General features: G+C 33.3%; 1 protein-coding gene across 1 annotated transcript; it reads right to left on the bottom strand.

Annotated features, from left to right (window-relative positions):
• Window positions 1-82: 82 nt before the first annotated feature.
• On the bottom strand, window positions 83-27,088 carry LOC126978947 (uncharacterized). The gene is made up of 14 exons (XM_050828075.1): window positions 27,046-27,088; window positions 19,437-19,511; window positions 16,993-17,146; window positions 14,205-14,377; window positions 11,683-11,796; window positions 10,648-10,848; window positions 9,299-9,453; window positions 7,840-7,984; window positions 6,742-6,893; window positions 5,286-5,499; window positions 4,125-4,340; window positions 3,559-3,726; window positions 2,297-2,388; window positions 83-1,570 (listed from the first exon to the last, which is right to left on the bottom strand). Exons 2-14 carry the CDS (start codon window positions 19,501-19,503, stop codon window positions 1,475-1,477), a joined length of 1,947 nt encoding a protein of 648 aa, XP_050684032.1. The 5' UTR covers window positions 19,504-19,511; window positions 27,046-27,088; the 3' UTR covers window positions 83-1,474.
• Between the last annotated feature and the right edge of the window lie 795 nt (window positions 27,089-27,883).

The following is a 27,883-nucleotide window of genomic DNA, read 5'->3' as shown; positions in this document are numbered from 1 at the left end:
TACAGATGTTATGTCAGAGTAAAAGGGCTGATTAAGAATGATTTTTAATAGAATTGGTAATCTAATAGATAATAAAACAATGTTGTTGATAATACGTGTATATTTAAATTTGTACTTAACTAGAATATAAAATAAGTATATTACAATAGTTCTAAAACAAGTGAATGTTATACTCAAAAATGATTTGGAATACAGCTGTATGAGCTACTCATACAATCTACACTTAGTCATAAAACTCAATAATTTGAGTACTCTAACCCTTGAGGGCCATACAGAATTATTAGTAGATTTGACTTTACTATCATTTTACATAAATAAATTTGTATAGGTTACTAAATATTTGGGTGTTAGGCATTAATAATTAGGCTAGGTAACACTGAGGAGTTTTATTCTGTGTGATGGTAGTAGATTATAGAGTCAGAAATTTATATACAAAAAATTACAAGTAAGTACCTATTTTACTAATGGAATGCTATTATGTCAGTAGAATTTTAATATAATTTAATGAATATCTAATATTCATTGATCAATTGAATTAATCAACTATTACGTACAAATATTTGATAAGAAATTGACAAGAACACAATGTTCTAACCCTATGGTAATCACTTACACTGTTGGCCGGCCTATAACTTGGACACTGACGGACTCACACACAAACTTGGTATAGAGTTATACCTGAAAATCATTGATCTGTATAAATAGCACTGGAGAGGCTATTCCATATGTTTGACAGCAAATTTTTTGTGCCTATTTGAAGCTCCACTCGCGAGCGTCCAGAGAACTAATTTCGACGTATAATACAAATAGCTGCGAAGGAACGTACAATACTCTGAAGTATTTCTACATTTTGAATTAATTTCGATCATTTTCCGTGCTATTTATACTTCAAGAATAAACGTAATAAAGTACACATTTTTTTTTGTTAATAGTTTCCCACCATCTATGTTGTGCACTAAGTTATCACTAGTTTTAGTACCGCAGACTCTCGCTACATGGCCAAAAGCGCCAAAATGGCGAATATCAAACAGGCACAAAAGCACTTTGACAGCCGCCAGTCCAGTGGTATATAGTAGAGATCAGTGCTGAAAATAAACAAAGAATATGCAAAATGGTTACACAAAGTTCAGACGTACAAGTTTTCCTGCGTTTATTTGCAAGGCTTCATTCGGAAACCTTCAGAATTATTATTGTATATCAATATTTTGTTTATTTATTCTTAGGTATAACTTTATAAATACTTTATTAGTAAGGCCGCCAAAGTTTTAGTCGGCATGTCGATTGCAGTCGTCACCTTGAGTTAATAAATGAAAACCGAATTCAAAAAAGTAGTATCAATAATTACTTAGCGACACAAAGCGCTTTGGTATCAATCTAGACTGCATCTTATGCTTACAAGCTATCCAATGAAATTTCTCAGTTTTTCTTTTTAATATTCATCTTATTTTACACGAATTCAAGTGAAGTCTAAATATTACACAAAATATGAAGTTGCACAGGTTTCTTGCTGTGGTGGATGAGCGCAGCCTACCAAGACACGACACGATGGAACAGGAGTTGCTGTATATTGCTGTAAATATTAATTATTATATATTTTACTGAACAACTGGGTTTCAGGCCGACTAGTCTATCCTAGGCCAAGTTGACTTAATCTTCGCGTGTTTATACACGCGATAAAGCAATAATTTCTCTTTGTATTTGGGCTTAATTTTAAGTAATCATAACTGAGTTAATAGTTGCATGTTGTTAGATATAAATATAAATATATATATATATAATATTATTATATTTGCTTAGGTTTAAGTTTTGAATAATTAAACATTGACGAAACTAATCGATTTGGCCTAAGATAAACGGCTAATTTTGATAAATATCGCCTGAAATTGGCTGGTGATTTGTTGTATAAAATTACAGAAATATAAGGAACACCATCAGAAATGAAGTACCTACCTACAGTATTAAACGATGGCGATGGAATATATTAGTGATAATACAAATAAAAGATACAAAATATAAAGATGAGTATATTTTGTAATAAATTTTACCTCAACAATTATGAAAAAAAATCTCGAAGTTTCACGTTAAGCATGCGTTTTAATCCAAAAAAAAAATATTACTTTAACAGTAAAATTTAAGTAGTTGTTGACATATTTTTTTAATGTTTTCTTAACAACTGTAGTTAAAAATTGGCCAAATAATGTTCAAATGTGTAAGAAACTTGTTCAATACTTAGGGCTTCTATTGGGTCATTATGTGTGTGTAATATACTGTTGTGAAAGTATGTAGTACTACGTACATTTTGACAAGATCCCAGCTGATTCACTGTTATATTGGTTGTACCTAGCAAGCGTTCCTCACGGGTGAAATCAGGCTCCCGATGGAATGTGCCTAAAATAATTGAAATTCCTAATATAAATACAAAAAACACTTATTTATATATTTATATTAGAAGGGAAAGCTTCATCAAGGCGAGGTTAATAATTTATACATTTAATAAAATTTTAAGAAAGTAACAACTCTGCTACACTGAATATTATTTTCAAGAGTACTTGCTGTATGTGAAAGCAATACCGAAGCCAAAAAAGTAGTTTATAGAATCTGCGGTTAAAAGATGCTGAGTAAGTGGATATAATAATTAATTAAGTATTTAATAAAACAAAATTTTCGTTGTTGTCGCTCCCCGCCCGCAACCCGCGCGCCCTTCGCAGGTAGCATGAATGAAACGGGTATGTGGGCGGGGAAGAATGAAAATGGCTGCATGCAGAGGTTCCCAAACTTTTATAATTGGGTACGTTATTGCTCCGTTTTCACTTTTTTTGATGTGATTATTTCCTGAAAATCAATATTAATATGTACTTACTACTTAATACCAACTATATCTAAAGACGTATTCTTTAGAGCTTTCGTACAGGCTTTTTTCAACACCCTGTATAGTAAGAAATACAAAAAATTTTGTTCGGTAGCCATAAAGTAATATCATTTACAATGTATATAGTAATATCCTTGGTTGACTTGAGCTGACCTTATTCTATCGAGCATTGCATGGCCGAGCGTGACATTGGAATCCCATTAAATACCCACAAAACAGCGCTAAGTTCGTCTAAAGAAGTTTTCACTTCAAAAATAGATTTAGATTACTATAATTTATGTATTTATATAATTCAATATCAAATATTTACAGTATGTATCACTACATATTATAAAACATAGTCCGCCGCTTGTCTGTCTGTCTGTTCGCGATAAACTCAAAAGCTTTCTTCGAAAACGCTATCTAAGGTCTTTGGAGATATAACAAAATAATGTATGGTATAGTTGTGAATCTTTTATAGGTCTACAGAAAAGTCTAATATACTTAAAAAGTTAGCAATTATAAAGCGGGAATTATAAAAGCTGTTTATTTCCAATGGCATTATTACGCCCGAATAGTTACATTTTTTTTTTCTTTTGACAGAGCAGCGTCTGTCGGGTCAGCTAGTGATGAAATAAATACGTCCATGACGTATGAAAATAGGAAGACACAATTTTTTTACTCCTCATATTGATGTCATTTGAACTCACCATCAGATCGCGGTACTAAGTCAGGGTTATGCTCCAAATTATCACTTTTAGTTTTCAAAACCTTCACACACAGCACTGTAGCAGCTATGGCGACAGCCACGACGGCCAAACCTGCAGAGACTTCTATCCATGGCATCCAATTTCTTGTAGGGGTATGTTCAGTTACCGCTGAGAATTAAAATAATATATTGATACCACACAAATCTATCTATACTAATAAATGGAGAGCCGGTTTTTGCTTTGGTTACACTGCGAACACTACTGAATCGATCGAAATAATACTTATTCTATAAGATGCGACGGTTTTTAGAGAAGATTTTAGTATGTTGTTACTTATCCGGAACCCATATTTTTTGATTAAGAAATACCTATAAATTCGCAATACAAAAAATTCAATGACATTTCATTACATACACAATTCATGAGCGGGTGCTGGATATGGCTAAACAAAACAGTTGCCGGGCAACTTACTAACTATCCGTAAATATTTAAGAATTATCGCAAAATTTATGAGAGGTTTTATATTAGATTTGACTTAAACTGATTAATCATCAAAAAGTTTTTACCCGAAGCGGCTAATGGTGTAATTGTTTGCAGATGTAAAGTTTTTGCTTCACTGCGTCCTCGAGAACTACTGGCGTATACTACTGCTGATAAGTTTCCATCATCCTCAATATTCGGGAGGTGGAAGTGACCGGCTGCGTTTGAGGTGTTGTGTATGACGACACCATTAGCATTGAGCAGTTCCAAGAAGATTATCTGAGGCCTGCCGCCATCCCAACCTGTAAGTTTTATTTAGTTTCTCTAAAGGAATACGTACTAGATTACAATGGACGTGGACAATCTTGAGATGAGAAGGGCAAAGGATTGATGCATTCGAGATCAAGTATTGAAGGCAAATATTTAGAATAAGTTGGACGGCGAACGCACCAATGCATCGATCCTGAACCAGCTCTAAATAAAAACTTGCTTGTCTACAAATAACGTATTCTTTCATATTTTGGCCATACAATGCGCAGAGGCGACGAAGGCTTAGTTTAAAATATTTATAGTTGGAAATACCGAAGGCAGATGATCGCGCGGTCGTTCTCAAACAAGATTGACTGACCAAATTAAAGACTGAACATCCAAATTCTGCACGGTTGTATGAGACGCATTGGAGAGAAACTGGTGGAGGGAGATCATCCGCTGCTCCAGATGCTATCATAATTCTGAACACGATCTGACATGAGGGACTGACCCCATACAAGGAGAATAAATTACAATTCTATATTTACTCAAGTCTGATGACGTTAGAATTACATTGGTTTATGAAGAAACTCTCATGTAAACTCCAAGAAAAATGTCATCACTGTCGACGGCATCGTAGATTCTTATGAATATTCATGGGAGCTTATAAATACTTATGGAACTTTTATATCTTAAATTGTACAGATTGTGTTTTATTATGGCTGTTGTCATATCTAACTTTCAATAAGTCTTGTTGCTAAATTCGTCTTTCGAAATTTTAATATTAAAGAAAAAAAGTAAGATCATTTATTAAGTTAGGTCAAAATGACAATTACGTATGTAAAATATTTTACTACTAATAAAATTAAAAGAAAAGAATTGATTAATCATAAAAAAAACTCAGGAACCTGCCCCACGACGCCACCACAAGCAGCTATCGGCAATCCAACATAGGAGTAGAATACAATTTTTTTTGTGTAGGTATGTTGAAAAAGTACCTTTCTGGCACTGTACTCGTATTGCATTTGGATACGAGCGCAGAACAACACAGTCTGGAGCTCTAGGTGGGCCCCCTGATGTCACTGTATACGAACATGGCCGCTTCTGTTCTCCGAAGGCATTCGTCGCTCTACATAGAAGAAGCCCAATGTCTCCATCCCGCGGAAGCCACGTCAAAGTCGAAGAGAATCTGTGATGATGTCCTTGAACTTTCTGCAAACAATTTTTTATTTGATAACTTGTAGATGGCCGTTGCATTCACAACTAAAGGTTTTATCTCAATAAAATGCTTAAGTAGGGATAACAGAGAGAGTTGTCATACTGAAACATGCAGGTCAAGCCTCTCAGCCATTAAGTTGGCATAGCGGCATCCCATTCTGCATGGGACGCCAAGAAAGGGAAGATATTAGTAGGATAAGTATCTCCAAATGTTGGGTTCACTTATTGAACATAAACATTGATCGATTTATTTTCAAATAAGCGCATTGTAACTCTACCTAGAAAACTTTATGCAGCATGTAAGGCTAGGGTTACTATGGATGCGAGTTCTGACGAAAATTTGTTCTGACGAGTTCTGACGGATTCGTCAGAAGAAACAAACGCCTGGTATCCAGTAACAGTGTTTAGACTGGCAACGCTCGAGCGGTTCTCACGACGTCGTGCATGTTCTGACGCGTTCGTCGTTGCCAGTGTAAACACTGTCATTGGATACCAGGCGTTTGTTTCTTCTGACGAATCCGTCAGAACTCGTCAGAAAAAATTTTCGTCAGAACTCGCATCCATAGTAACCCTAGCCTAAGTCAGAACGCTTTGTCGCCTGATAAAATTCATGACATCACGATATGTGATAACTCATCTCAATATTTGATTTCTGTATGTATGCTTGATCTATAGAAATGCATCTTAAGCATGCATTTATAATAAAAACTATAACGATCAGGTATTTTAGCCGTTAGAGGGCACCTATCTCTCAATCCATTTGTACATCACGCTCAAGGGCATAGGGAGGTACGGGCAAAAGAGAAGAAGGAAAGTAGGAGAAAATGCAGGAATGCTTACAAACCGTAAAGTAATATTACGTAGGTAGCCTATTAATAAAGAAAAAAAGTTCATTCTATTGGCAGGCGAATTTTATAAGATTATACTATGGTTGATCGCATTTACCTTAGATATAATCATGGTTTGTCTACGCCCTTGACGCTCACGCCACGCTGGCCAAGGTCATACCGTTAGTATAACAAATCGTTGAAGAAAGACAACATATACATAATAGTAATACTTATAGTAGGTATAATATATCATCATCATCAGCCGGAAGATGTCCGCTGCTGGACAAAGGCCTCCTCCAAAGATTTCTACGACGATCGGTCCTGCGCTGACCTCATCCGACGTATTCTTGACCAGATAGGCGGTCCATAATGTATAATAATCTTAATAGTAATACATAAATATAACCTTCACGCTGGTATAGAGAGTTCTGGAATCAGCAAAAGTCCAACTGAACTGTAGAGGATCCGGAGCTGCCTCGACAACACAAGTTACAGTTTCCGCTTCATTGTCCACAACACCTATTGTCTCTTCTCGGCTTGTAATACACAGTGGACGATCTAGAATGCATTTCATATTTCATATATAAATAATGTTACCAAATTTTTTCTCGAAAATTTGAAAGTTAAAAAAACATTGCCTAAAATATAGGAAAATATACATAAAAAAACTTTGCAATTGAAAAGTGTAAGGCGTTAAAAGTTTTTCTTCCTTTTTTTAACAATGAATTTCTTTTTTTATGTGGCTATTAGATTTTTTATGACAGTAAGAGAAGAGTCGAGCAGGACGTTCAGCTGATGGTAATTGATACGCCCAGCCCATAACAATGCGGTGCCGATCAGGATTTTTAAAAACCCCAAAAATTCTGAGACATTACAATTGCGCTCGTCACCTTTACACATAAGGCGTTAAGTCTCATCTGCCATTTCACAAGCTACGGCGCCCTTCAGATGGAAACACAATAATGCTTACCCATTACTACTTCACAGCTGAAAGAGCACCGTTATGGCACCCATTATCTAGCCGGCATCCTGTGCAGTGTTGCCTACTGACAGTATATATATATAGTGACGACCTGTATAGCTGAGTGGTTAGCGATCCTACCTACTAAGCTAGAGGTCCAGGGTTCGAATCCCGGTAGGTGCAAGCATTTATATGATGAATATGGATGTTTGTTTCCGAGTCATGGATGTTTAAATGTATTTATGTATGTTTATATAAGTTTATGTATGTTTAAGTAAGTATATTGTATTAAATATATCATTGTCTTGTAACCCATAACACAGGCTATATATGCTTAACTTGGGGCAAGATAATTTATGTAAAAAGTGTGTCCATATTATTATTATTATTTATTATTATATACATATATGATTTTACAGTAATACCAATGCGCTTACATTTATAACTCGAACCGACATGAGTGAGCCCACAGGGCGAATGACGAAGCTTTCCTGTTATTTAAATCTAGCTAAAATAATAATATTATTGTCTTAAGATACATACAACCAACGTTAAGAGTGACTTTGTCCTCAAATATTCCAGTGGGAATGTGTGAGTTATGTGCTCGACACACCAGCTCGTGTTTGCTGTCACGAAGCGATGGCGCCAGTGTTAAAGATGATACCGTGTAATTCCCATCATGTAACTCCTTAAAAATACAATAATTATAAAAAAGAGTGTGGTAATACTTTATTTGTATATGCAATATTATTGGCCCAAAATATTTTTTTATGGAAAATTTCAATGATAGACACGCAGAATACAACACATATGCTAGTCCATAAGAAATACATTTTTTATTGAAAAACTATTGACAATTGTACCTACATAGAGTTTGGAGAAATAAAAATGCAAATATGTCAAGTTTGTATATTTTGCATGTCCAACACCACAGGGTAACACGATAGCTTTATTTGAAATTTTTGTTTGAAGGCGGAGAATTTTTCTATGGAACCGAAGTTAAAGTCATAAAAAGGAATAAAAGGCATTTGTATTCTTAAAACTGATTCCTTTAGAATTATTTTTGATTTCATTTCATATAAACCTCATTCAAGTAGACTTAAAACTAAGCACTTTTAAATCATCACTATAAATATTTCTTTGAAATTGCTTAATCTACTACAAGTTCGGAAAAAGTGAGCTCCTGAGAGAGCCCGTTGAGTTTCTTGTATACTCTATACAAGAAACTCAACGGGCACTCTTTTCAATAAATAGAGTATTTTACAATGGCTGTAATATACAAAACAAATTAGTTTGTAAGGTGCTGCATCCAATATTTCAATCGTGTTCAATATACTTTCGGTTAATAGAATTCTTTATTCCCATAAAGACAAAAAAGTCACTTACATGAGAGATAAGTATAATTAAAAATAAGGTTAGTATTAATTACTTATCCGGTATGAATATGTGGTTAGTATAAATAATTTGTGAATAATATTTTTTTTATGAAAATAACGGACGAGACGAGCTGGACGTTCAGCTGATGGTGATTGATACCCATTACAATGCAGCTCCGTTCAGGATTCTTGAAAAACCCAAAAATTCTGAGCGGCACTTCTATTATTGCGCTCGTCACCTTGAGACATAAGATGTTAAGTCTGATTTGTCTAGTAATTTCACTAGCTACGGCGCAAATAATAGGTGATATTAATAATCTAGTAGGAGCTTCCTTGTGCGGTGTTTCCGGGACGATACGACATGGGTACCTTCAAAAAAAGCGCGTACACCTTCGTTAAAGGAAGGTAACGCTCTTGTGATTCCTCTGGTGTTGCAAAAGATTGTGGGCGGCGGTGATCACTTAACACCAGGTGACCCGTACGCTCGTTTGTCCTCCTATTCCATAATAATAAAAAAAAGAGGACACAGTGATATATCTTACTATAGATATATTTCCTTGTTATTACATTCCCATAGTCGTTTCAAGTGCTACAGCCAATCTTTGCGACAGTATGACAATACTTACTTTGTGCACTGTAGGTCTTAGTAATGTGTCACCAAGATGCCAGGTAATAGAGGGTGGTGGAACGCAGCCGACAACAACACAGTCGACGACACGTGGCTGACCAGCTTCGAAATCGTAATTATTGTTCAAACGAATTTCGACTTTAATCGGCGGTACTAAAACAAGATGTTATAGATTAATTAATAGAGCATAAAAGATATTTCGATGCAACCACAATAGCACAGTAGACAGCTGAAATGAACAATTCATAATGAAACACTTTTAGAGCCGTTCCCAATATTCTGTCTATCTGCAGCTGTGGCCTACTTAAGATAAAAATCGTAACTATCGTTGACTTTTCTGTCCCAAGAAACTTATCGACGGTAACTCATCCTTATCCGTACACGGTGTCTGTCAATGGGAAGACTTATAACTTACCAGCGATAGAGGTTTGTATAGAAATTGCACTTCATGCGACCCAATAATAAGGCGATAAGAATGACTTATCGGGTATATTGGGACAGCTTCAGATTATTGACAGCTAATTACTGACAGTAGAAGGTAGTAATTTTTAGTAAAGTTTATCTCTATCTGTAGATAGTATATTCAGAACGGCTGTTAATTGATATCTTTAATAACAAAAATATTACCATATTTTTATTTAAGGAATAAGATGAAAATGCAAGCAGCTATGCATAATATTCTCTACTCCTGTAGAGAAATCATTCGCAATAACTATTTACTGAGAGCGGTCAACTGTCACAATAAAAATTAAAAAATTAAAGTAATGCAGCAATGTTCCAACCTATGAAAGGCCAACAGCAAATAATAATCTATTTTTTTATGACAATAAGAGACGAGCAGGACGTTCAGCTGATGGTAATTGATACGCCCTGCCTATTTCAGTGCAGTGCCGCTCAGGATTCTTAAAAACCCAAAAATTCTGAGCGGCAATTGCGCATGTGACCTTGATACATAAGATGTTAAGTCTCATTTGCCCAGTAATTTCACTAGCTACGGCGCCCTTCAGACCGAAACACAGTAATGTTTACACATTACTGCTTTACGGCAGAATTAGGCGCCGTTGTGGTACCCATAATCTAGCCGGCATCCTGTGCAAAGGAGCCTCCCACTTGTATAATCATAATAATAATAAAAGGAAGCAATTAGAATAGAATCAACGGTAAGTCCCAACCCTTGGATAATATTATTGACACAAGCAATTAAAATATATAATGTAGAATTTTGTTATTCGTAATTAATTTAAGTAACCATTTATTACGGATAGGTATTCATAGGTAGGCACATCAGTTATATTTCATGTAAAGTGTAATAATAATAATAATACAAACAGTTTATTGAGCACTTACAGTACATTTTAACAACGACACTGGCACTCAATGGGTCAGTGACATCAGCGTTTTGTGCTAAGCATTCGTAATGAGCATCGAGCTCATCTCTGGTAGCATTTCGAACTCGAACGTCAGCTCTTAGGACTCCCGGACGTACAGTATGTGCTCTTTCTATAACAACACCGTTTCGTCGCCAATACACAAGGGTATCCGGTTGGTCTGAAACAAATGATGGATTCTATTTTAAAGGCTTGCTATCCATCTGCTTATACAGATAAATACATAATAAGATTAATACTTTTAAATCAGTGAAGAAATGTCGCAAATCTCTTTGTCGTCGAGTTTTCCAAAATTTAGGTACTCGCTTAAAAGAGTGCAAAAGTCGAAACGGTGGCCATTTAGATGATATTATTTTTAAAAAATAAATTACTAGTAACGGCGGACGAGTAAATTATATTAGTTCTTATACAATAAACATTATACATATTGGATAGGATTACTGGTTTATTGTTCATGAAAATGGTTTAGTAATACAAACTAAACAAATTTTGTTGGCTAGTAATTATAAATGTGATTTTGATGAAAACCTTTTATTTTCTAGTGTTGTTCAAAATTAATAATAATAATCATAAATCAAATCTTAGGGCGTGAGTATCCATCATTTATTTAGATCATTATTAGTATCATGTATTTAGAATTACTCATGAATTTGGAATTAACGTTGGATTAAGGATGAGATCGATGGATTAAGGATAAGGATTAATCTAAGTAATTAACACTATGTTTCTGATATTTTGTGTTTTGATTACTTAATTTGTTGTACTAATATTACATTCCTGTGCAACTGTTATAAATTTTGTTGAAAACATTTTTGACCATACCTACTTAATACTACAAAATTATTACTTTTAAAAAGCTTAATTATCTGCGTTACAATTTTCAAAAATTGTCATTTTAAGGATACACTGAGGCAAATTTATATAGAAAGCCTGGTGTACCAACGCATTAAATTCCTCTGGCAATCATCCTTATCATAAAAACTTTATTACGAACCGTCGTCCACTTCACAAATTAGGGTTAAGTCGGAGGTAAGACTTAGTGGTCCTACATAACCTCGTTTGATTTCTTCACGAGCCTCATTGTAAATGCGAGGAATGCCAGGAGAGTCTGAAATGCAAAAAAATAACGTAAATGAAGTGTAAAAAGCTTTATCAGGTTTCAATAGAGTATATCACCCGATCATCGCCGCTTACATACTCTGGAAACATATTTCCGATGGATTACGGCAAATAGCAATATTTTTACCTGTGATGTAATACAATAAACAATCGAATCGCTATTTGTACCAGTATACGCAATATACGGTAGTACTAACAGTACGCAGACGTGGTCGCTAACTATGGGCCTTATGAGAAAGATTATTGTCGCTCAGAGGGCAATGCAGAGGGCTACGCTCGGAGTTTGCCGTAGCAACACTGCCAATGAAACTAAACTGGCAGTGGGCAGGCAGGGCACAAAGTTCGACGGTCAGGTGGCCGTTGGGGCAGTTAATTCCTCGAATGGGGACCTCGTACCGGAAGTCGTAGTGTTGGTAGGCCCCCACAAGATGGTCCGACGATCTGGTCAAGATCGCCGGAATACATTGTTTGAGGACCAGCGCAGGACCAATCGTCGTGGAAATCTTTGGGGGAGGCCTTTGTTCAGCAGTGGAAGTCTTCCGGCTGCTGAGGATGATGATGATATGCAATATGCATTCTCATAACTAGAAGCCTATACACATCCTGTAGTTTGAGGATATCGCGACCACGAGAGCGGGTTGCCTTACAGGCTTCGCTCTTAAGGTAGAGGCCCTACTCCACTTAGACCCCTGACATCTCCGCTTCTTAAAGGTTTGACGTTATTTAGATACACTAAAACTTAGGCTGAGCATGGGTAATTGGTAACCTTTATGGTAATTGTTAGGGCCGTGCGTCTGAGCACATTTTTTAGATAAGAGGCGGCAAACGATAATGAGGCTCAGAAGTGATGGGGAGTGGTGAGCCATTCCATAACATTGTCCATGGACATACGCAACACCAGGGATCAGGAGATGCTGCTTAAGTTGTTGCTTAAGTTGAGAGTATGCTTAAGGTTGAAGTTCGGGAAAACTGCAGCCAGTTTGTATGGTCAAAATAGGTATTTTAATTCCAGTGCTAAAATCCTGTTTAGAAAAAAATCGTGGGACTTTTAAAAGACTTTTTAGGTGAACCTGACAAACTCTCACATCAAGCTTGAACACATGGCCCTAAAACTAGTTTTTTTTTAATGAAAATAAAGGACGAGACGAGCATACGTTCAGCTGCAGCTCAAGATTATTGAAAAAAACCAAAAATTCTGAACGGCATGTCACCTTGAGACATAAGATGTTAAGGATGGAAAACAAACCTTAAACTGTTATTCCAAAGGCAGTAGAGTATAGTAGTAGAGTATAGGCAAAGAATGCGTGTAAGAGTCAGAAACATCTCTACCGAAGATACAGCAAGATGGAAATGGAAACCGTATCCATTGCTACTGTAACCGATTTCGATTGACGAGTCGTAAAGGTCAGCCACAGTTGGCATTAGCTCCCTAATATTTTATAGAATAACTAGCTAACCCAGCAAACACTGTATTGCCATAATATAAAGTAATTATAAAAAAAAAACAATAATTAAAATTTTTAGGGTAAAATAAAAAATAAATGCAACCTATTGTCAGACCTACCAAATATATCGTAAAACAATTATTGTATTCGATTGTCATGTTGCAACGCTATAGCGTATCTGTGGATGGAATAGAATAATATTAATGTCGCGATACAAAAATAGGTGTTGGTCGTAGATGGGTGAAAATTTGTAATTTTATGTATTTTTTAATGCTGAATCATAATAAAATAAATAAAATTGTCAAAAAAAATATTTAGGGGTGGGTGACCCTTATCATTTAGAGGTATGAAAAATAGATGTTGGCTGGTTCTCAGACCTACTCCGATATCCACACAAAAATTCATACAAATTGGTTCAGCCGTTTCAGAGGAGTTTGGTAACAACACACATGAATTTGACATATCTAATATATAAAATTCTCATGCGGTGTTTGTAGTTAAACTCCTTCGAAACGGCTTGACAGATTCTTATGAAATATTGAGTGCATATTGGGTAGGTCTGAGAATCGGACAACATCTATTTCTCATCCCCCTAAATGTTAAGGGTGGTCCACGCCAATATTTTATTTTAAATTTTTTGACATTTTTTTTTCAATTTATTTGATAATTAAATAAATTTCAGCATTAAAAAATACATACAACTTCAAATTTTCACCCATCTACGATCAACAGTTACTTTTGTATCGCGATTTTAATATCGGCAATACAACGTTTGCTGGGTCAGCTAGTTAGATGTATATTAGACAAATCCAAATTGATCAAGCATTTTCGGGCTGTCATATACCAGTCGTTTATATACCATATACTAGTATATTGTAAGTCTACTGTTTTTTCTACACCTCATTGGTGCATTGAACGCAGGTATACTGTAAAAATGCTATAAAAGACTTACCGACCAACCTAACATCAATGACGTAGTCTAGTGAAGGTGACGCCTGGTAGTGAACTCTACACCTGTAGATTCCACTATCATCTTCACTTACACGCTTCAGAAGCAATGACGTGTCATCGTAGCACGCATTCGAGTCACACGACGTGCCGAATATACGGTCGCGATTTAATATTCTGTAAATAATTAAAAAAAAAAACATTTTAAATTACTAATGTTATCATATGTTGACCACTTGACAATATAAATCTCTAAATATTATAAGAATCCACCACTGCTTCTGTTGCTGAACTGATTTTAATGCGGTTTGCCCCAGAACAGTTTAAATGTCTTTTTTCCTGTTCTGTGCGGTTTGCACTAATAGACAGAGTGATTCATGAGAATGTTTCGATTGTAAAATTTGTTTATAGTTTTGTGTGAAAATTTGTTGAAATGTGACGCTGATTTTTAAAGATGTCAGAAAATGTCAAGCCGGCTGGGAGCTTTCATACAAAACGGTCCCTATTTAGGTTTAAATAACTTTATTCTCATTTACACATATTGCTACTTACATGAGAAACTAACATTGTAACTATTAAGGTACCTAGGTACTTACAAACAATGATTTTGGTAGGTATACAATGTAATACAATGTTAGGCAAATAGATAAAACAACCCAATTATGTTATTGAAACGTTTCATAATGATGGAGTACCTATATTCCTTTGACGACTCACCTTAAACGAAGTTAATGTTTCGGCATTTCTTTTTCCCTTTGAGTATATAAAAACCTCCTTGGCTGCACTTATAGTCAAGACCTATAGAAGACATATATCTAACTTTTACATTTAATGAGCTTACTTATCCAAAAAAATCCAAAGAAGTAAAACCAAATTGTCGGCATTAGCTTTTTTTAGCTTGGAATTCACAAAAAATTAGGCTTTCTATTGGTAACATAATTTTCAAAATCTCACCTACAAACAAAAACAAACTCAAAAATTTTATCTCTTTATAATATTGGTATAGATAAGTATTACTGATAAGGTTAACATTAAACAATTCTTTTTCTCCTTATATCGATTTCAGAAGTGTAGACATTGGATCTCTTCGTCTATATCAATGATCTGGTAATATAATAATAAATTTTATTGAAATAGGCGTTACTTTGCGGAAATCCGTAATGATTAAAATGATTTGAGTTTACTTTAGTGTTAATTCCGCCAATATTTGTCTTTAAACGGGGCATCCTCAGGACGTTCCGCAACGGCTTCACCGATTCTCATAAAATTTTGTGTGCATATTGGGTAGGTCTGAGAATCGAAGAACATCTATTTTCCATCCCCCTAAATGTTAACGGTAGACACCCCTAATTTATTTTTTATTTTTAGAAAAAATATTTATTTTACAACATGTAACTATGTATGATACAACATTAAAAGATACATACATGATACAACCCAAAATTTTCAACTCTCTACGATCAACACCTATTTTTGTGTGGCGGTTTTTATATTACTTATTTAGTTTCATCCACAGATCCGCAATAGGGTTGCAAGATGGCAATCGAATACAATAATTATTGTAGTAGGATAAATTTTATGTACGATATATTTAGAGAATCGGTCATCATCTATTTTTTAAACCCCAAAAAATTTAAATTTCTTCTTTTGTTCTTTATATGGCAATACAACGTTTGCTGAGTCAGCTAGTATACTTATATTAAATTCTCACGTCACAATTAGCTAGTTGTCATAATCTCAAACACTTGGATCGTTTTTTTTTGAAATTTATAAGTATTTGGTAGGTTTGAGAATTAGTTTTAATCTATTTTTTATACTCCAAAAAATAAGTTATTGCTTTTTTTTATTAATTAAAATGTTTGCTGGGTCAGCTAGTAATAATATCATTATATATATACACACAACAATACAATCTATTATATCAAAGTCTCGTGTCCCGGTGTTTGTTACCAAAATCCTCCGAAACGGCTGAACCGATTTGTATGAAATTTTGTGTGCATATCGGATAGGTATGAGAATCGGCCAACATCTATTTTTCACACCCCTAAAGGGTGACCCACCAATAAATATATGTTTTTTGACATTTTATATTTATTTTATTATGATTCAGCATTGAAAAATAGATACAAATTCAAATTTTCGCCCTTCTACGATCTACAACTATTTTTGTATCGCGATTTTTATATTATTCTGTTTCATCCACAAAACCGCTATGGGGTTGCAAGATGGCAGTCGAATACAATAACTGTAGTACGATATATTTGATAGGCCTGAGAATCGGTCGTCATCTATTTTTTATATCCCAAAAATTGTAAGTATCGATTTTTATTTATTACTTTTTATGGCAATACAACGTTTGCTAAGTTTAGCTAGTAAGAATATATAATATAGACACGGTCGAGTAAAAAAGGACCATTACACAATTTTTTCTCCCTTAAATAATCATATATGGCCACAAATACTTATATAGTATAGTTTTTACACTTTTTTTTTCACGCACGACGGCATTTTTAAAATATTTTATTGAGTCGCAAACAGATCTGTCACAGACGATGACAATTCTCATAATGGCCGCCTATCTATGTAAGTGTGTGCGTGGGGCTATGTATTTACACGTTAATCGGCTTGTTTTTGTACTACACTGTTATGTAAGGTGACACGGAGTCCTTATTTTTGTACTAGTCCGTGAATATAGACACAATATTGTCACACTTCACATTTAAAGAATGTTAATCCAAGTAGAGGGGTGGTTTCTATGTTTTATATGTTGAAATTCTATTAAATCTATCTACCTTCTCTCGGATTCTTCGTTGGGAAATCTGTACAGAAAATCCCTGTCGTTTTTCAGCCACAGGACATATGAATCCGGGCCGTCAAGGAACACCTTTCCTTGACCACAAGGAAGCCTCGCATCTCGTCCCCTCACCGCCCGTAGTACCACCACATCTGTAGTATATTTATTAAAAATAATTATATAATAATAATAATAATAATAATATTGACACACTTTTTACACAAATTATTTTGCCCCAAGTTAAGCATATATAGCCTGTGTTATGGGTTACAAGACAATGATATATTTAATACAATATACTTACTTAAACATACATAAATGCATATAACATACATAAATACATTTTAAACATCCATGACTCGGAAAGAAACATCCATATTCATCATATAAATGCTTGCACCTACCGGGATTCGAACCCGGGACCTCTAGTTTAGTAGGTAGGATCGCTAACCACTTGGCTATACAGGTCGTCTATATATTTTATACATTTTATAATTATGGTAATTTCTATTTAGTTCAAAGTGCATAGAGCTTAGTATAAGAGAAAATGACAAAGATGAATTTAAATAACTAAAAAATAACTGAATTATATATAATATATTAATAGATAGATAGTTTCAAATATTATTTCACTTTGCCTAACAACATTGTATCCAAACGGTCTAGGATTAGTCAAATTCACGTAACAATAAGTAGAACATCTTCGCGATCAATAGCCGAGTGGCAAAAGTGGTAATAAGCAGAGAGTTGGGGCCAGTGGATGCTTGCCGGCGATCAATACAATGATAATAGCATTTAATTCTTCTTCTTAATTCATAATAATAATATAACAAAATAGTTTTGTTTCAATTGGCCTATTTATTAATTACAGACGTCATTGTTTTCTGTTGCATAAGTACAGATAATGCACGAGTTGAATGCAGAGTTCAGGAATCCGATAGTGATGTGACCTTGATGACCATAATCATGACTGTGTCGATAAATTAAAAAAAATGTTTACCATTGTACAGTAGGTGAAATAATGAAAAAATATTTTATTAATTTTTTCGACATTTAGACCTAATAATTCATTCTCAAATTTTAGTTGTGCCTTTCTTCAACACACATGTCTAAAACTTTTTGCGCCATTTCTCGTTAATTAACGCGATAACATGGCAAGTTTACGATAACAGCCAATAAGGACGGCACAGCACTACACTGTAGGCGCACGAGGTGAAGCGTGCGGACAGCGGGGAGAGATGCTCCCGCTCCTTACCTCTGGCCCCGACTGCATTCAACTCACGCGATATCTGTAGGTAATATGGTAACTTAAAATTTTAGAAGTCACAGAAATTTATATATATGGGTCTTACATATTTGATGTTAGCGAAACTACGAACAAAAAATATCGATGAAGAATCGCACCTCGCGCTAGATCTACGTGAATCAACGCTAGTAGGAAAGATGTTCTACTAACCCTTTGCTACGTTTTCGTACCAAAATAAACCTTCATGCTCATAACATAATTAGGAGTTTTGTGATAAATAATATAAAAGAAGAAGCTCTTATTTTATCTTAATTTGGACGGGCCCTTACAATTAAGCTCTTTCAGTTGAGTTTAACTTCAAACTGAGGTAGGTAACACATTGAGGCTGAAGCATATAGCATCCAATTCGAAGAATGTGCCGTGTGTCCGTGCTGCTTATCGAAACTTAACATTGGTACCACTCATAAATAACTAGACTAAAATATTTATATATATAGCTAGATGTGACATTTCTTTATAAATTAGCATAAATTTTAAGGAGTTAAACAAAAAGATATTTATAATATCCAGTTGGTTGGTATGTTATCTACGTTGGTATCTACTACCATGTTTACTTAGTGCCTGAGATCATTAACAATCGCCCGTGACTCCTTCTATTATATTATTATATCGACGTATTATATTCAACAAGTTTCTTCGGTTGTCACCCGATTCGAATAAAACAAAAATCGGGTTGCATTCCGGGAGAAGTGAAAACTTGAACATTGTGCATTTTTGAATATTTTCGCACGAATTTCTTTATTTATCAATATAAAAGTACAAGCATTTATGTAGTTAATAACATCATTTATTTATTGCGCTATCGTACACAAAATATGATATATTCAGAACGATTACAATTATTTTACATGTCATCAATGATTTTTTATTATCTCTCAGAAAAATCAACTTTCATCCTTAATTTCATCAACTGCATTACGAAATTATGATGAGTTTTAACGTGAGTTTAATATTTAAAGAACCAAAGAAGATATCACTTCAAAAGTAAATGTTACGGTGGTTTATCACAATACATCAGAGTATTCAAATATACTTAACCGTCTTTGAGAGTAGCACACAAACAACAAAAACTCAAATTAAATTAAATCTAAAAGATTTTTTTAATACTTATTTAATATATTTCATATAAAGATTACCTGGATCCATAGAACATAGGACATCCTTGATGAAAATAACGTAGAGGAGACCTAATTCCAAACCCATTTCAAAGTCTGCAAAAAAAAAATTGTTAAATATAAAAAAATTATGTCGAGCTTTAAATCTTTATCTTCTTGAATCCGTATACAGATGTAAAAGAATACTGTACAACATTTTAAGATGGTGCCAAGAAAAACATGAATACTACTACAACACTACATACAACGGTAGTTAGTATTCTGAAAATACTAAATAATATCTCACACGAATGGACAACCTACTCCTCCTCCACACAGTTTTTGTCACTTTGATTCAGTTAAAAAAAAAATGTATAAATATCAATGCATGTGCTTTATGTATTAGATCCTTATACGTATGTCCTTAGATTACATTTATACGTCTAGATGGACTGTGAAAGCTGTGAAAACGTCGAAAAACTTTGAGGTTGACTGATTACCTCTATTTTGAGCAATACACGCACACTAAAGAAATAAATCGGTTGTCTAACAGAATCAGGCTCTATCTAGAGACGTATAAATTATCTAAGTATGCGTCATTAAAATTAGATCCGTTATCATAAGCCATCCATTATCAATTTAAAACAATGTAGTTTTATCCGTTTTAATGAGAAACAGCTACAATAACTTTAGAATACAAAGGTAAATTTCGACACTATATACAAGACTATAGTAGCTCAGATGGGACATTGGGTGATCCGGAAAGCAGAAGACCCGGTTCGAATCCAGATGTCCTATTAGTTTTTTTTTAAATTCAAGTTTGTACATTCTTAAAAATCCGAGCAAGGCTTGGTTGTCCAGATATTATTCATAAATTGAGTTGTTGAGTAAACATTCACCAAAGTTACTAATCGGTTTTAAAAAAGGGTGCGATACTCAGCTAATACAATGGCTGGTTGGAAATGCAGTCATGCACGCAACTACCCCCGCTTCATGAGTCATAACATGTTTTATCGTAAACTAGGGTGGCGAATACAAGAAAACTTTCTATTGTATTTACGACTTCGTCCAATCGCATATAACTAAATCTGTGACTCATAATAATTTTGCTCTAGTAGATATAGCGACAGATGCGATGGTGAGTGCAGCTGACCTTGAGGCCTCGTAAGAGAAATATCGAATCAACAAGAGCATCCGCATCTAAATATAGCTGTATAATGTGTTTGTTATCATATCGAGCGACGCGACGTCCGTTTGATACACAATGGAATAAACCAATACTTAAGTACAATGAATGATTCTTCTTGAATATTCAATGTTAAGCGACTCAGACTTTTTACTCTCACTCCTGATAAAAAGGCATAAAAGGCATTTATTTTCTCAAAATTGATTCCTTTGGAATTCTTTTTGATGTCATTTCTAAAAATTACTATATATTACTACCGCTTCGGAAACAAATGGCGCTCTGAGAGAGGAGAAGCGGCGCAAGAAACTCTCCCAGAATTATTTTCTTGCGCTCTTTTCAATAAAAATATACAATATTGTACAATCATTTCTATCGCTATATGATAATCACAATCTAGTCCCAGACTGTCCGATCATTTAGATATTCAGCAGTGGAGTAATAGGATTTACGACAGAGCCATTTTTTTTATAAAACATTTATATTTATTTATAGATAATGCCTGAACAGTGGCTGGGACTTTATTATAGAAGTGTATACATTTACCCTTAAAGCTATTATGTAGAAGCAATCCCTTATTTCTAGTGTTATAATAATTAAAATCAATATTAAGAGCAAAAACGTGACGATTTTTGTGAACGTATATTAATTTTTCATAGATATACTGAGAATGAGCAGTCATAATATTTATTTCTTTAAATTTTTCTTTGAGAGACTGTCTATAACCAAGCTGATATATAGCACGAACAGCTCTCTTTTGCAGAGTAAACACTATATCAATGTCAGCAGCATGACCCCGTAGTAACATAGTAAGATACAACCAAAGCACCTCATATTAAAATTTATATCTTACTAAGCGCAAAACTCGAGAACAACTCGACCAAGTTATTTAAGTAAAAAAATAAATACTTAATAAATAAAAACCGTCACCTTTATTTGCTAACGTGCCTAGTAATAAAAAAAATATATAAACTAAAGGATTAGAATGAGCATCATCAAGTTTTGGCGCGTAAACAAACAACGGATTTATTATTTATATGTTTTTAACTTAAGAAACTTACAATTTTTTTTCTGAATTGGTTGAGCCGTCGAGTTTTGCGCTTAGCATCATTCATTTTAATTTAAATAGAATATAGATAGAGAAATAGATTAAAGTATACGAAATAGAAAACTTTTGTGAGTAACCGTGGTTTATTGTTGAGACATAAATAACGGGATCAATCGAAAATACGTTGCATTTTAAATATTTTTAGAGCTTACCCATAATAATTATTGTTGAATTATTCTAAATAATTAATAAATAATTGACATAATTCATATTTTAAAATTTCTTACTCTCTTTATACTTAATATGTATATATAATAGGACGGAAAAAAAACTCTGTGGTAAAATGTTCCCAGCTATTTTTAATTTTCTGAGATTGATCAAATATGAATTAACTATGGTTTTTCTTGTAATCGAGTTTATTGGTCATTTTATTGTATTATAATTTTGTATATTATTTGTAATAGTTATTATATTTTTGTCTTTTATTTTCTTTTGGTTTGAGCTGATTGTCTTGTTAACAACTCTAAATAAATAAAAACTAAAATCCATTTTGCATTTGTTTTTCTTTGTTGATCAAAATACGAGTATCTAATGAGGTAATTCGATTAATTTTATTAAAAAATTAAAAAAGACACTAGGTATTTAGAAAGGATGTTGTCTTTCATCACAATAACGCTATCCCGACACACTTTTAAGCGAATCAGCAAAAATTAAGAGAGATTGGCTTGGATAATACACCTGACTTTGCATCTTCAGATTTCCACGTGTTTTGGTTTCTTCAGAATTCCTTAGGCAGTGTTAGGTTATCATCAAGAGAGGACTCCAAAACTCCTTATTGCGCTATAAGATACGTAATAGCTTTAAGGGTAAATGTATACACTTTTATTATAAAGTCCCAGCCACTGTTCAGACATTATCTGTAAATAAATTAAAAAAAAAAATATACTAGCGTAAATCCTACTACTCCACAGCTGAATTACATATTCAATAATTCGGCAGCCTGGGACTAGATGTTGATTGTTTTATAGCAAAAGCAATGACAGTACAATATAGTATATTTTTATTAAAAAGAGCGCAAAAAAAGAATGCTGGGAGAGTTTCTTGCGCAGCTTCTTCTCTGAGAAGAGCGCCATTTGTTTCCGAAGCGGTAGTAGAATCTAGTATATTAGTAATGTGATCAAAAAAATTCTGAAGAAATCAATTTTGAGACAATAAATGTATGCTTTTAAAGTGAAACTTTTATTACATCGTCTCAATTTTTCGTCTGTGTGTTGCATGTCGAGTGACGGTCGTGCGTCGCATATAGTTCGCAGCAGCTGACCGTGTAGTGTATTATTATGTCGCAGGGATATGATAAAAACAGATATTTGTTCAATTTCCTAAGTGATTTGATCAAATCAAGGAAGATGTTAAAATAACTACAGAATTTTATCATTTCTCTAAACAAATCTAGTGATTTGATCAAATACCAGAATTGGTTCCGTGAAAGTGATGGTGAAAAATGACATGTTTGTCATTTCATTTGTGCCAGTGTTCCACGCTATTTTGTTTGTTTTTGTCAGTGTTTAATGTAAATGTTGTTTGTCAGTGTTTAATGTAATCCTTTTCAATCAATATTTTTAACCAGGGCTTAGAGACTTAGTCTACTTTTATTATTTCCCATTATCATTCCAATTTTCCGAGTATAAAATTAAGATTGATAAAGTGATTTTTATATCCTTAATGGAATATTATTCCAAAAATTTTTAGTTAAATGTCTATAATGTGAAAAAAATGTTTCACTTTTACCGTGGTTTCATAAAACCACACAATCCTTTTTTATATATATTATGTATATCTTCTTACAGATATCAATAACCTATCTATCCTCAGTTTAACTTACTAGAGGTAAGACAAATCAATCCTTCTCCGCTTACTTACATTCCAATAACGTATCGACATAAAGCTTTGGACTATACCTATACCGGACAAGACTATGGACAGAAAAGATCCTTTTATTTTTTTTTAAATATTGACACAGTGTTATGGGTTACAAGACAACGATATGTTTAATACAATAAACTTACATAAACATACATACATTCATATAAAAATACATTTAAACATGCATGACTGGGAAACAAACATCCATATTAATCATATAAATGCTTGCACCTACCGGGATTCGAACCCGGGACCTCTAGCCTAGTAGGTAGGATCGCTAACCACTCGGCTATACAGGTCGTCAAAAAACAGTGACAGCAATGTATCCTTAACTAGAGATACGATATTGAATACGGCCGTTAAAAACATACATGCAATCAAATTGCAAACAATTAATATAACAAATAAAAACAACAAACCGTTCCGGTAAACTACATGGGCGGTAACGGTGGTAAGCGATTACAAACGACTACGAACACATTTCTCATGAAAAACTGATTCTTGTACAATAATGATGAGTGTGTTAATAAGAGCTCTGTTTTCATTATAAATTATATTCTAAGCCTTCCCGGAAAGTGCTTTATGTTTATGTGCAACCGGAGAAATCAATATCGAGTTTGGTTTGGGTTAGGCAAAAAAAGAATTATGAAAATTCATTCATAACGTGTCCTTTATTTTATTTGACGACCCATATAGCCCAGTGGTTGGAGAAGTCCCGGGTTCAAATCCCGGTAGGTGCAAACATTTATATGATGAATATGGATTTTTGTTTCCGAGTTACGGATGTTTATATACAGTATGTTTAAGTAAGTGTATTTATTCAAACGAAACAAATATTATAACTTTATTTACAATACTATGATTATATTAAATTAAAACTATCATTACGGGGAAGCGTATTAATGGGAGCATTTCCGCGTTGGATAGCTAGGCTGATCCATGCAAGCACATTAATGATTTTCTTTTTATAATTGTAATTATGACATATATTAAATTTTCATGTGTTATTTTATCTGTAATATAATTAAAATCAAATTAAATTCAACTACGTATTGTAATTTAAGTTAAGAATGTTTGTAGATCTATGGGTGATATGCCTGAAAATAAATTATTTATTATTACTATTATTAAAAACACGTTATTTAACTTAATTATGCGGTATAATTATAGTATCTTTGGTTGTTTTTAATAGCTTCTTACAATATTGTGTTTTTTACAAACGTAAAATAGCAAGAGGTATATAATATTTTAATTGTTTTATTACGCCAAAGAAGAATAACTTCCCGCGTTCGTACATAAGTATACACACTATTTTTTTTCCTATGTAAGTAATTATATTAATTTACACTAATTAAAATATGAATTTAAAAAGTACGTGGTCAATAATTATTTAATATAATAGATTACTAGCTGACCCAGCAAACGTTGTATTGCCGTATAAAGATAAAAAAAATATTTAAAATTTTTGAGGCTTAAAAAATAGGTGACTACCGATTCTCAGACCTACCAAATATATAGTACAAATAAATAATATATATGGTATAAAAAATATAAGTATAAAATTTATCGTACTACAATAATCATTAGATTCGATTGCCATCTTGCAACTATATTGCTTAATAATATTAGAATAATATTAAAATCGCGATACAAAAATAAGTGTTGATCGTAGTCGGGTGAAAATCTGAAACTGTATGTAATTTTTAATGCTGAATCATAATGAAATAATAATAAAAAAAGATGTCAAAAAAATATTTAAGGGTGGGTGAATTTCTGTCTGTAATTAAATTGCAATGCAAAATTAACTAGAGATACGTTATTCAATACGGCCGTTAGCAACATACATGCAATCAAATTACAAACAATAGGGTAAGGTAAGTGTAAGTCAATGCCTAAGATTTACATTAAAGAACATGACGGAACATCAGCCGCCGTTGTCAAACAATCCAAATGAGGCAAAAGAAATTCTGTGTACGACGTCACACGTCAACCTGATTCCATTTTATCTATTGGTCGAATGGAATATTTCACATACTATAGACACATAGTGTAGACGCTATAGGTAAGCAGCGAAAATATATAATATATCAAAAAAATTGTATAGACTATAGAAATAATTATCATAAACGCCATTTCCATTGCTACGCTTTTAATAAATTTGCTACTAAATAACCATTAAGAGAAAAAATGAAAGAAATTAATATGAATATGAATATATATACATATGAATGTATATTCACTGTTGCCTCTAATTCATATACTATTGATATGCGAATTTCTAGATTTTTTTAAATATCATATTGTTAACACCAGGAACAAAAATAAACTTGTTATGCCTACTACTCGGATAAGTCGAGTAGGCAAAAAGTATTTTGTTTGGCGAAGAAATTATAATATATTATGTAAGTTGACATATTGTTAACAATTCATAAAGGTATTTGTGTGGTTAGGTCACTATAGCGTAATTAAGTTCCCATGCTATTATATGAATAAATTTAATTTTAATACCATTTTATTTAAAAAAAAGAGTTCTGCTAGGTTTCTTGCACCCAGAGAGACCATTCTTCGTAAAAAGGTGTAAGATATTCGACCTATAGATATCAGTTTAGTAACTACTTAAAAATTCTATTTTGAATAAGAAAATAACTTGACCAAGGCGTGCCTTGCAATTCGTATATTTTTGCGGCAAAAACAAGCGTCATGCGCGGCCATAAATAATAACTAGATTGGCCTATAATGTGGAAATATAAAAAGAAATAGATACTCATTTCTTTTAATAATTGCAAAAAATATAAATACAATGCAATTATTAACGAACACGGGTGAAAATAATTAGTTTTCGTTAAGATTAATATAAATTATGATATATATTACTAGTAATATTTAAAAAACCAATCATTGTATGACTGACTTTTCGTATTGTGATTAAAATAAACAGAGAAATCATAATATTAATATAACGAAGTATATTGTTCCTATAAAAAAAAATTAGATGTTTTGCAGTGTGTCTTCGAAAGTAATGCATTGAAGATGAATCTGTATAATACATACAATATTTATGTGCTAGAACTATATTCTGCAGATGCCTAAGTGAAGTACAGATAATATACCTATTTTTACTCTTATTATCCAATCGCGGCGAAATTTTAGAAAATATTTTCTTTCAAAATGTTATTAAAATAATATTTTGCTAAAGACAAGAAATCGGCTTATAGAGTTGATAGATATAACAAAAAAAAAATACTGCAAGAATTAATTTTTCACAAGGCTGAACAAAGAAATATATTTATTTGTATTTTATACCAAGTACTGCATCTACATATTTTTCTCAATCAATGAATTATTGAAATTTTTGTAACATTTTAAATCTGTTTATTATGTATCTTTATAGTATAATTCATATTTGTTAATATTCGCAGTAATAACTCGCACAGCCTTAAAGTAACATATTTTTTATTACTTTGAAGTTTATTAAAATTATATTCACGTTAACATACCCCTTTTACTGATGTAGAGTCGCTGGCACGTGTGCTGCACTGAATTATTTTCTTTCGAGTAAACTATCCTCCTTTACTTTGAATACCTGGTAGGTGCGACAGGGTGTAGTGGCGACAGTTTTATATGGACAAGACTACTTTAAAAATCATTTAATTAACCTGGGGTAGAAGATCTGTTTTTTTTTATTTTTTTTATTTATGGATAATAAGTATTAAATATACTTAAATATTAAATTAGGTATTAAATATACTAGACCTTGCTGAAACGAGACTTTTTTCTGTCCGATAAAAAAGGGCTATCGGGACGAGACATGGTATGGGGGTTTCCACTATTAGCTTAGTAACACTGTACTTATTATATTAGATTATTATTACTTATAAAGAAGCACGGACGGAACGTCTTTTAATATAGTCAATAAGATGGCGATTTTCCCGTTATATCAATGCAATTATCTTAAGCATAGAAGGCTTTTAAAATAAGTCCGGAAAAGCGAAAGCATATGATACTGTATGGTACAAGGCACTTTTTGAAAACATCCATCATTTGGTCTTCCCGAGACTTATATAATAAATGGACGATCAGTTTTCTCGCTCGGCTCAGTATACATATAGAAATTTCTTGATCGCGTTAACAATGGAGTTTCTAAAGGCTGTCTGCTATCCTGAATTATATCACCACTCTTGCATAAAAGAAAATAAAAAAGCTATAGATAAGCTTTTAATTTATTTTAATATTGTAACTTTGTTTAAAAACCTCGACTGTTTGAACTCTCATCACCTAAACCGTACTTTAAAATACTCAAAGAAATTTTTTCGGGTATTATCCACACTAATATAT

Source organism: Leptidea sinapis, chromosome Z (genome assembly GCF_905404315.1).
Source record: "Leptidea sinapis chromosome Z, ilLepSina1.1, whole genome shotgun sequence".
NCBI classification, from domain to species: Eukaryota; Metazoa; Arthropoda; class Insecta; order Lepidoptera; family Pieridae; genus Leptidea; species Leptidea sinapis.
This window is presented reverse-complemented; position numbering and strand designations above follow the sequence as displayed.